This window comes from Tachypleus tridentatus, chromosome 9 (assembly GCF_004210375.1).
Source record: "Tachypleus tridentatus isolate NWPU-2018 chromosome 9, ASM421037v1, whole genome shotgun sequence".
Lineage (NCBI taxonomy): Eukaryota > Metazoa > Arthropoda > Merostomata > Xiphosura > Limulidae > Tachypleus > Tachypleus tridentatus.
In genome coordinates, this window is record NC_134833.1 from 90,974,024 (window position 1) to 90,986,798 (window position 12,775).

The window sequence follows — 12,775 nt, forward strand, 5'->3', positions numbered from 1 at the left end:
CTTCATTGGATTCCCATCAGACATTAGTTTTTTAATGTAGGCTCCCTGCTAAATGAATTATATCTATATCAACTCTGAATTAATTTGCTTATGGTGAAACTTCATTAAGATAACCAGTTCCAGACCAAATAGAAAACTCAGTACTGTTTGTAAGTTTGGAAAACTTGTATATAAAACATTACTTATAATAACCATTATTATAAATTGTATTATTGTTTATATATTGAAATATATTTCTATTAAGAAAGAAAACTGTCATAAATTGGATGCATGTCAACATTTAATTACCTTATCTAAATTGTGATTTAACTTGGTGTTAGGCTATTTGAAGTTGTAATACATAATATGAGATAAAACTAGTGAGTGTAGTTAAGTGTTGGTTCATTTGTATTTTATTGTAATGGGATACCTGTGGAATGCATGCTGTTGTGTAGCAAAGTAAGTATTCTGGACAGTTTGAGTTATTTTTACCAACTTTTAAAATTGAGATAAACTTTAGAAACAATTAATTCAAATATTAGGTTGTCTGGAAAGAAATGTTGGAATTTTTATGATGACATTTAGAGGCTGAATATTGAGTAACTTGTCTTTGGTTGGTTGGTTTAATGCAATATTTGTTGCTTACAAGGTGTCTTAATTGTCTGCTGTTTCAACTCTACTCAGAATACGTTTTGCAACCCCCAAGGCAGCATGGTGAAGAAGGACTTTTGTCTGAATTTCCTGTACGACTTCAAACTTGGATGAAAAACTACCAAAATTACACACAACATCACCCAGGCATACAGCCATAGATCTGTTACTGAACATGCAGTTCAGCATTAGTTCTAAAGGTTTTGACATGGAGATGAAAGTCTTGAAGACCACAACCTTCATGGGTGGTCATTAAGGGATGCAGTTGAGACAGACCCTTGCACAACAATATATGAGCCTGCAGAAAAGCTAAGCACAGGTAAATCAAGCATTGCCAACCAGCTGAGTGCTAGTGAAAAGACAAAAAAGTTGGATAAGCAGGTTCTGCATGAGCTGACTGAAGATCAACAAAATTGGCATTATGAGACCTGTCAAGGATGATACTCCAAAAATTGAATGAATTGGGAATTGAAGCTTTGTCTCATCCACCTTGTTCCCCAGACCTTTTCCCTACATATTTTCATTTCTTCAAGCACTTTGACAACTTTTTGAACAATAAATGCTTTCAAAATGATGCAGCTGCAGAAGAAGCTTTCAGGTAGTTCATTGACCATAGAAACTCTGATTTCTGCAACATTGTTAAACAATAGCAAAAGTGTGTTGAAGCAAATAGTGCTTACTTTGAGTAAAGCATGTTTTACAGCATTGGTTTATACTTTTTCAAACTTTGCAGTTCAAAAATGACATTTATTTCTGGACAACCTAATACATCTGTAACAGTAACTTTCGCCATCTCTAAGGAGTATAGTTAACATTCACATACATTGCATTCATACAGAGAGGTGAGTACATTATATTAAAGCAATTATAAATATGCAAATCAGTAAGCCTCATGACAACTACAACCAATACAGTCATGAAGAAACAATGTATCAGAACTACATTTTTACTTTGCTTGGATTTTCAAAGGTAGTGATATCTCTGAAAATTGATCACTTTTGGGAAAGGTGTGTAACAGACATCTCAAAATATAAAATATCTATACACTCAGATCATAAAGATGGGTTCAGATCATAAATCTAGTAATTTCAAGATGGGAATAGCCCATTAATTAATGACATTGGAAAGCAAAGAAATATGGATCAACTTGAGATACCATGTCCATCAACATACCATACCCCATTTGTGGTGAGCTTATAACATCTTATAACAGGTGAAAATCTGAGTATACAGAGGTTAGTGACAAAAGCTGTCCTTGTGTCCCAGACAACATTATGCAAGGTAATAAAGAAATATTTCATCTGGAAAAGTATCACAGTATAACTGTTTCCATAAAATGACCTTTCAGTCTTTACATATTTTCAAACAGTTGAAGAATTAAATGGTATTCATGCTTTTCCATACAAAGACATGCTGGTCAAGCCAAGAGATACGACACTTTTTTATCTGTGCATGATCAAACTGGATATTGAGAAATTGTGTATTATGTACATTAGATGGATTATTGAAAGCATGGGAAGGATAGTGGTGTGCTTCTGACATGAGACTCTTATGATGGAATCTTTTGCAATGAAAAGTACACTACAAGTGTATTTGTCAGTGTTATATAAAGCATGATCAAATGTGGAGACATAGACTATAATGATGTGGTGAGGCTCCAAAATAGTTATATGTAACATTCTCAGCCTCTGTATTATATACTTTTGTTGTTGTTTTTTATGCTGAAAAGCAAGTTCTGATAGGCCATGAAAATAATATTTTAGAAATGTAATTAGTTTTTAATATTTAAGTTAGATAATGTGGTGCATCTGAATAGCTGATGCTTGAAATTTAGCTAGATTGTAAGTTTGTGTTTTCTGACATAGCCCATACATATATAGTAAAAGAACTGTTTTGAAGATCCTATTTTGACATGTTCTCAGTTATATATGCAGAATAAGAGGATTATTTTAAATACTATATTTTAATTGTTTAGATTCTACATACGAAGACTGTTTTAAGGATCAGATTATACATGTGAAGTGAGAGTACCATTATGAGGACTATGTTTTGAATTGTTCGCTTAACATATATATGAAACAAAAAGACTGTTTTCAAGACTAAGCTTTGAATTATTTAGGCTTTACCTGCAAAATAAGAGGACTGTTTCAAAGACCATATTTTAAATTGTTTATGTTGTACATATGAAATAAGTAGCATGTTTTGAATCCCTATTTTGACTTCAATTTCAGGCTTTTCGACATCATGCTTTACATGATCCACTATGTGAACCAGGTACAGCTGATCTAACTGCAGATGTAGATTTTTCATATCTAAAGAAGTTAGTTCAAGGTCGAGGTGAGATATTTTTATATGTGCATTGTCTGAATTCCTTGGTGATATTTAGAAACTCATTCTATATGTTGAGTATATTTTTAAAAAAATTTGAATAATATGTTTAATGTTGTTTGAGTTCTTTCATTTGTATATTTGTACATCAAATATAATATTAAGTATTGTATTCATATAGAGTTGTTGTCATAATCTGCTCAAAAATCAAGTTATTAGATAAATTATGTTTTATAATCCAAAAAAAAATATTTACAAGTTAAAATAAATCTGTAGAAGCATTGGCCCTGCTAGACAAAGGTCCTGAGTTTAATTCTTAGGATTGGAGTTTCTTTTCACTTATTGGCTTTTTCATTGATTCATAATATGAGTTATGTATTATATTAATATATTTATATGTATATATACACATGAGTGTAGTTATGCTCCTGTGTTTTGATTGTATCTAGTAAATCAACCCAGTAATTGCCTGATTACAACAAAAAGTAATATAAATCATCCATGATGACAAGGAGCCCATTTGAAGTAAATATATGGTAGAGGTGGCTGATGTGAGTATTAAAAACTTAAAACAAGTAACATGATTTTGACCTGAAGAGGTTGAAATATTGTTACTTGTTATGTGTTTTAATTAGAAATTTTTAATGCCCATAACAGTCATCCCTACTATATATACATAAAATAGTATTAAGTTTCATACTCATAGTTAAAAAGCCTTATGAATGAGAAGGACAGGGACATGTACCTACTACTGAATAATGCATTATCCTTGTTATCCAAAGGTTCTGGTTTCACATTCCTTTCCATGAGTTTCTTTTTACTCATCAGCTTTTTTTACTTACAGTAATGGTTGTTAGAAAATGCTTTCATTGGCTCATAATGTGAATTATACATAGTAATAAAAATACTTGTATATATGTATATGAGTCTAACTAGACTTTTATGTGTTATACTCCTATGTAGCAGTAAATTGAGTTATAGTTTTACAACTAAAAATGTAGTTTATTTTTCTACTATCTACATGTTTTGCTACTCCATCCATAGAGGTTAAAGTTAAACCAAGGTAACTTTTAGTTTTACCACTAAATGTAGTTTGTTTGTAACCACTATGTGTTTAACTACTCATCCACAGAAGCTAAAGCAAACCAAGTTATTAAAAGGGAATAGTCCTTGTCATTTTTTCTGGCTGAACTGTTCTAAAAATTAGGTTGCCACTTTCTTGTTTTATAAAATGTTATAATTGAATCTGTCAGTTTTCTGAATATGTATGTTTCATATCTTAAAATAATAATGCTTTACATCAATTTCAAAATGGAATATTTTCTTGTTTTCCAGTTTATTACACAAACATGATAAGATTATCAATTTGATGAACATAATTTGGTCAAATTGTTACAGGAATTTTTTGTGGACCCTATCCACCTTTTAAGCACATTTTTGAAAACCCTTTATGTATAAAGTTGCTTATGTGTTCATGATTTTGTTGGTCCTAGTATTTCTAGTAACACACAAACTTTAACAACAACAAAAAAATACCATGAATATTCCTTTTAATTCCAGGTTTTTAAAGAGTTCTTTCTTCTGAGCATTATAACAGACAGTGACATAAAATTATTGCATATGATACAATACTTGAACTCTATCAATAGTAAAAGGTATAAAAATGTTGTAATTTTTTTGATGGTAGAATCACATTGTAATGATCTGGACAGACAGTTGTATTATTATAGCTTAAACCCTGCAACTCAGAAGTGAAAAGTGCTATTCTCAAGACACTAATTTAACTGAAGATTCTGGAACCAAGCTACAATTGTTTTTTCATGTGTTACAGTTACAAACTTAAGTAAAAAAAACAACAAAAAACATATTGAAATACTACTGTTGAATTTCAGTTACCCTGAGAATTTGAAAAAGAAATGTGGTAGATATGTTATGTTAAGTGGTTATTAAGTTCTCTAAAGGTTTAGATGTTAGATGTTATTAGTTATGCATTATAAGCTGTATTTAGAACAGCTGCAGTTCAGTATGTAGGAAAGGGGTCTCAGTACTAGAATGGGCCAGGAAGTTAAGCCAACTTGGTTTTACATCTATATCAGTGGTAAAATATTTGAAAATGTAAAAAAGCTATAGTAAGACTCACTTATGTAAATGAACTAATGCTTATTATTAATCATAAGGTATTAAAGTGTGTGACCCCTGTATAGAGATTGAAAAATATTTAGGCCTTGTGTCGTCTGTTTATAAAATCCTCTCTATATGTTATGCTTGACTTGGTTGTTAATATTCAGATTTGCTCAGTGGTTTTTTTCAAGTGGAAGCATTTAGTTCAAATCCCAGTCAAGTAGGGAATTTCTATAACTTTCTAAATTAGTTTTAGAGCAAGATATTACATTATTTAGAAAAAACAACACAATAACATGATAGTGTACATTAGGGACTTTATTTGTTAACATTTGATTACAATGGTTGAGTGGATATAATGCTAGACTATTGCATGAAAGTTTGGTTTTCAAATTTCAGCTGAGTCAGAATTTTATATTAATTAATTTATTTTTAATATATATCTTTGTTATATCTATCATAAGCTATTTTAATATTAGGAAAAATATTACTGTAAATTAAATCACAGATAATATATTACATTATAAATGTCAGTGGCTATCTAACAAACCAACTTGGATATCTTTTCAACTCATTAAATGGTGATACAGCACCTTATTATTGATGTCTTTAACCTTCAGCAAGAGATGTTTACATTTAGTCAAAACATTTATAAGAATTTTTAATAAAAATTTCTTTGTTTGTGCATTTGCTCTTCACAATCGAATTCTTTGCCTTTGCCATCATAGTTAATAAACAACAGGATCAGACATGATAATAGAATATTTTTATGAGAATCAATTTTTTTTGCATAAGTCAAATTTCCAATTGAAGACCATTTACAGCAGATGACCAGTCATACAAAAAAATGTTTTTGTCAAATGCTGGGAAAAGAATAAGCATTTTTGATACATATAATGTTGCTATAATAAAATTAATTTTTGAAAACATGTTTGTGAATCATTCATTTATGTTGTATTTTCAAAATTAAAATAATTAATCATTTATTATCATGTGGCAGATGTTAATCCAATAATAAACAAAATATTTCTCTATAGAAAAAAGCAGGTGTATTCTCTATATAATAGATGGGCATATCTGTGGTGGTGTCATGCTACTTGATTTGTGCATATTCACAGTTAGATTTCTATTAATACGTGTTATTATTTCAGAGATATATCTTAGGAAGTTTATAAATCTCCAAAAAGCAATACTCATCTCAGTACAAATAACTGTAACAAGTGGTGTATTGTAGAACAAGATGCTACCTGTCTTCTCATTGAAAAACATTTCTGTAACCTTTAAATAGATATAATTTAACACACAAGTGCTTTCACAATTCACAAACAAAGGAATTTCAACAAAAAACATGAAAAACTTTTAAACCAATGTATTTCTTCACTATGATATCATGGTATAATTCTTTCTCTATACAGTCATGCTTAAACTATTTTAATAATATGGAAGCTACTGAAAACCAAGAACTGGACAATGTATTTTCAATGGGTCATAGGTTCTTTGCAAAAATAATTATACTTTGGGATTTACAGAAAATATTTTTTTAAATTGACAAATGCATTGTTCTCTTTACAGTGAAAGCTCTTTGCTGCTGTATAGAAATCAAAATATTAACTTTTTATTTCTCTGTGTGAATTATACTAAATAAGTGTTAGAAAATGATAGTATACTGATCCAAAAATGTTTTTGAGATAAAACTGTTGAAATATAGTTATAATTAACATACAAAATTAATTTAAAAATTTATGATTCAGAACTTTTTATTAAGTTACCAAACATATAAGAAGCCAAAGGAAACCCCATCTTTTGGCACAATAATTTAAAATTTATTTTTTGACTTCTCTGCTCTCTACATGCAGATGTATCATATATTTAGTGCACTTGTGTTGTTTAACTATTTCTGCAGACTTACAGTGATAGAATCCAGATTTCTATACTCTTGGTGGGCAAAGCACAGATGGCCCATTGTGTATCTTTGTGTTTAACTTCACACAAAACAAAGAAAAACAATGTTTAACATTTAGGATCCATAAAAGATTTAATGAGTTATCAATTACCTGTTACAAAGATACTGTGTACAGTAATTTTTATTGTATGAATACCTTTTTTGAAAGCAAGGTTATAATTAATTATGCTTGTCATAAGAATGTGTAATATCTTTAACACTACATTCTTTACACTTTTTCTAATTCTTCATAATCTGTAATGAACTACGTAAAGAATGTAGTGTTGAAAATATTATAAGCCTGATAATAGTATTCTATCACAAGTGTAATTAACAGTGTTTATAATCATATTCACACCAATGTTTCAGCTTCAAATGTTGTATCTATAACTATGTAGCTACTCAAACAAATTTTAATCAACCAAGGAAAGTGAATAAACGTATCTCATTTTATTTATGGGGAACTCCAAAGAAAAAAAACATGTTTTTTAATATTCTTCAAGTAGCCTAAGTATAAAGCCAAACAACATAAAAATTAAAATAACATCAACTTGTTTTAAAAATAAAACTTTTGATAGTTTTAACTTTATCTTACAAAGTGTGCAAACCATTATGGAATGATTAAGAATTAAACTAGAAAGTTTACTGCTATGATATGATTGTGTTAACAATTAATAATATTTAACTTCTTCACACTAGCTGCAGTAATGTTTTCTTTTTATGTTATTAATTTTTTAAAAGTTGTGTATAATTTTAACCAAGTTTTTCAGTATTTTTACAAGAAAGATGAGGCTTCCATTATAATATATAGTACTTGTAATTCATAATTTTTGACTTAATAGTCCTAAAGTAACCTAAATAGTTAAAGTTAATATATTCTGCAAATGATTAGCTCTTTGAGGTTATAATCGAGTAATTTCAAAACTTATATTTTTATTTGTTGTAATATGATTGATATAAAAATAAAAACAGCTAATAACAAACATTTTAAATTAAAATTAAATTTATAACCATATCTAGGAGGAAATTATAACAGTGGTAAACAGAGTACCTGTTGTCAATAGTTTTTTAAATGTTATTACTTTTACAGTCATATCAATTGCATTTTCACTTGTTTTAGATACCAACAATACAAAAAACAATTATGCTTGTCATAAGGCATTAGTATTAGGCCTTTTGTATATTTTTAAACACTAAATTCTCTGTTTAATCCTTTTAACACTTTAAGAACTAGAAGAATGTATATTATAATAATAATTGAATCACACTATAATTGTCATATCCATTGCCAACAATATTTTTCACTCAGTCCACCACTCTTTAGGCTGGTTGTGATATAACAAATACAGCAATAGTCAAAACTATTTACATAAGCCATTTGATACACTAAAAGTTATAATGTGTATGCCTTTTACAATCTGACAAAGAATGCTTATAGTTATACTTATTGTAAAACATTAGTATTAGGCCTAGTATATATACTTTTTTAACACTATATTCTTTACCTAGTCTCTTAGAGATTTTCAAGAAATAAATAAGTGTTTAGGAAAAGCCAAGATTTTAAAATTTAACATAGAAATATATAATTAATGTTCACATTCTTGTATTAGTTTAGAAATAATCAGTTATTGGCTAATAACTTAATTGAATTACTATATATACCAGCTTTGTTGATTTAAGAAAATTCCAAAAAGCTTTTATGGTAATTAATATTGAAATAAGATAAAAATACTGACATCTAATGTTTCTATTTGATGTTATATGGTAATGCAGGGATATCTGGCTGTGTTTTTTAATAATTTCTTCAAAAAAAATAAAGAAAGAAAGGGTACAGATCTCTCTGGATCTACATCCATTTATACAACATAAAATGATATAGTTATTTACTTGTGAAAAATGGAGGTATAACATCTAGATATCTTCTCTTAGATCCATCTTTGCTTTTACAGGATTAAATAATGCTTTTATGCAATTATAACATAATACAATATAAACAAACAGTAAATTGATACTTTATTTAGCACTTAAGTAGCCAGAGAGTTGGCAGTGGATGTTGTCAGCCAGTTGCATTCCCTGTAGCCAAAACTTCAAAATAACTGACAGTGACATCTAGCTTATGTAACTGTGTTTAAAAACAACAGACAAAGATTAGTATTTCAGTTACATGGATATTTGGAATAAGTGAAAAAAATTAGTAATTGGAAACCTTAATTTCATAGTTATTTTTGTAACAATCACTTTAATCATAACTGAGATTAGTTTATTATTTTTGTAATGATAATTTGAATTGTAATTTTGATAAATCAATTGTTGGAATTAAGAAAAACAGTAATGGTAAAAACTGATTTTGATTAGTTGATTAGTTTTGTAACATTAACAGATTTAATTGTTTGTTTGATCAATCAGTTAACTTGCACAATACTAGTCAATGTGATTGCTGCTGATAAGTAAGTTAAATCTCCCAGCTCTGTTTCCATTGGGAACCTGACTGGGGTAATCATTTTCATATCATTGTATGATAGTTGCTTTTCCATATTACTTTACTTGAATGTTGTGGTTATAACAAACAAGCAAATATTTATTTTTTACATTTCCTTGGATATAAGTAAAGGTTCACTTGCATAATCATACATTTTTCTTTATCTTACAATACCATGAAAATATCGTTATAGTGGTTAACACCTTTTTTGTTGTTTATTTGTTTGTAAAACCTTAACAGTGGGGTACCCAGTTTACAAAACAGCACAGAATATACTTTAAACATGATATTTACTTGTTTATGCTTATTACCAGGTATATATCTGTAATTATTGTATATGTACTATGCTTTTGTTGTAATTCAAGTCAATTTGTAGATATATTCATTATGTATTATTCATGTACCTTCTGTTGTGTAGGAGGTGAATTTTCTCAACAAAATTATCTTCTACTTTCAGCACTGACATATGGTCCCATACCACAGGGGATGTTTCTTGAAAACATGTCTATTAAAGCAAGTCTTGAGGTACATAAGACTACATTAAAAACTTAAATATTTCAATTGGTAAAATGACCTAAAAAAAGGGAAAATAGTAAGAAACATTGTGTACTAACTTTATTGAAATATAAGTATTTTTGTGTTCTGTTTTTTGATGATTTGTTCAACAACTTATCTTAATATTATTTCTACCACACATATTATTTATTTTTCATCTTCCCATTAAAGGTTATTATTTTATACAGATATCCCCACAAAGATATACAGTGCCAAGCTAGTAGTCCAATATGGAATAAAGTAATATTGAATATTCATTAAAAATAATACGACAATCAGGCCCAGAAAAAAAATTATAAAATTATGTGAAAGATGCATTATGCTTTATCTTTTTTACTGTTATTGTGAACCTTTGTTAAATGCATTCATCTTCCTTTGTTAAATTTTTACAGTTTTAGTTTTAAAGCTCCTAATTTTTTTTAAGTAGTCCAACATGCAAATAATGTTTAATTTTCCTTATTGAAATCATTTCTTGATATTCTCGAGTGACATAGTAAAAAAAAAGCTTTCATTAATTACACTAATGGAAATGTATTGGCCAGCTACTATGTTTAGTTTATAAACTCAATAGTTCTTTTAAGATAGTTAATGAAGTGATTTCTGAGCATAATTGCTTTTATGTGTATAGTTCTAATGCATAAAATTTATATTACCAACAATGCCTTGTATGAAATATTTTTTTTTTTTTCTTTTTTCTTCTTCTTTCAGAAACTTTTGAAATCTGCTTCTCCAGAGTTACAAAAACAGTTAAAGTCTGGATATGAACTACTTGTCAGTTCTGAAAAAATGGGAGACAAGCTCAAATTTCTTGCACTTTTTCCAACAGATATGCAGGAAATCTTGACAAAAATTCCACCATCAGGATTTGTTGCCCCTCCATGACTTCTGAAGTGACAGGTGTGCCAATATAAAAAAAAAACAACAAACAAAAAACAACCTTTTTATTTGAAATGAAATTGTTAAGTTAAAACTGTAGATTATTCTAGTTAGTTTGTATGATCTTATTTTTTTCTCTTTCTGTTTGCATAAAATGTGAAACATGGACTGCTACAGATATTAACATTTAATTTAATAGTGCAAAATCTTAAGAGAACCCAGATGGTGTGGCATGTTAGGTTAATTATTATGGCAAGAGGTTGTACCTGTACACTGAAAGTAATTAGCAGATTAGTTTGTTGTTGTAAAGATTACTTTAAAATCCAAGAGTAAGAAATAGTAATTTTTTTCATTTGGATATTTATTACTCATTGTGACATGAAGAAGTTGGAAACTAAATTCTTATTAAACATAGAAATAAACTAAATAAAAGTAGAGGCTTAGTAAAACTTTAGTGGCTTTCTAGCAGTGAAAGACAACTATAATTATGTATACATTCTTGTTATAACCAGTTTAGTTTGGGTAGAGGTTTCCTAGTAGTGAAAAGCAGCTATAAATAATTGTACTCACTTTCTTATCTTAACCAGTTTTGTTTGGGTGAGGTTTTCTAGCAGTGAAAGACAACTGTAATTATGTTCACTTTCTCCTAATAACCAATTTTGTTTGAGTAGAGGGCAAGAAAATGCATTTACTTTTTGAAAGTAGAAAAAAGCATATTAATTAAGATTTCAAAGGAGTTGCATTTTTCTCACACTTTGTCTATTACCATAAAGAAATACAAACTTTAGTGAATGTTTAAGTTTGATTCAATTACTTGGAAACATAATTTGAGCAGGCAGTGAAAGGCAGTACAACAATAAGCATAAATTTTAATTGGACCTTTTGGATTTTTCATGATAAATTTTGAGCAGTTTACTACAATAAGAAAGAAATTACAGTTAAACATTAACAGCTAATATTGAAATATAATACAAAAGTTAAATATTTTAATTTAGAACTGTTGAAGATGTATTGTGTATAATCTGAAACACGTAAAAAAATGTTTATGATTGCTATCATCTTAGTCTCATGGTATGCGAACAGTTAGTTTACAGACTTATGATGCCAGAATCTAGGGTTCAACTCTCTACATCAAACACTGTGCAGATAGCCCATTGAGTTGCTTTGCACTAAGAAGACAAGAGCAACAGCTATTTTGTTTACTTTATTTTATTGAAATTTAGTTTTATTTTACAATTTAATAATTTTTATTGTTGAATATTGAAACTGCTAAAATTCCCTACAATTGAGTCCCTATTCAAACTTGAATTTTATTTCAGGATTGAATAAAGCTGTCCCATTTAAAACAAATATCTTCTAAAAAATTAAAATACCTGTGTATTAGTAGGAATATTAGGTTGAAAATTGTGTTTATAGTTTTTGGTAACACATAATTTAAAATATATTCATTGTTATTATTTCACAAACAAGTAATTGATCATAAGTGCCAGTTTTGTGTATATACAATTAAACAGTTTAAATGTGAGTGTATTATGGGAATGTTATGTACATTGTTAGATTAATAAAGTTAGTGTTGTAACTGGTTTGTTCTGTTACCGCAGCTATAAATTAAAGGCTATCAATAGATTGTAAAATCTTATAACAATGAAAAGAATACCTGTATAGATTTTAGAGTAGATTACATGTGGAGTCATTATCATATATTAGTGAAAAGAATATTTCTATAGATTATAGAGGAGATTACATATTGAGTTATTACCATGTGTCAGGTAAGGTAAAATACATTTTTCTTCATCCATCAGCTTGGCACTTAGCTCTGAGGTTCATTATAAATCTTGAAATTT

At 28.6% G+C, this 12,775-nt stretch overlaps 1 protein-coding gene across 5 annotated transcripts in view; it reads left to right on the forward strand.

Annotated features, from left to right (window-relative positions):
* Positions 1-12,510, forward strand: part of LOC143225734 (protein arginine methyltransferase NDUFAF7, mitochondrial-like) — a 61,076-nt gene extending 48,566 nt beyond the window's left edge. For all 5 annotated transcript variants that reach the window (XM_076455659.1, XM_076455657.1, XM_076455655.1 and 2 more), the window contains exons 9-11: positions 2,862-2,967; positions 9,958-10,025; positions 10,764-12,510. In XM_076455659.1, the coding sequence (XP_076311774.1) occupies positions 2,862-2,967; positions 9,958-10,025; positions 10,764-10,937 (348 nt within the window). In that variant the 3' untranslated portion in view covers positions 10,938-12,510. The remainder of the gene's footprint in view (positions 1-2,861; positions 2,968-9,957; positions 10,026-10,763) is intronic.
* Positions 12,511-12,775: the final 265 nt, after the last annotated feature.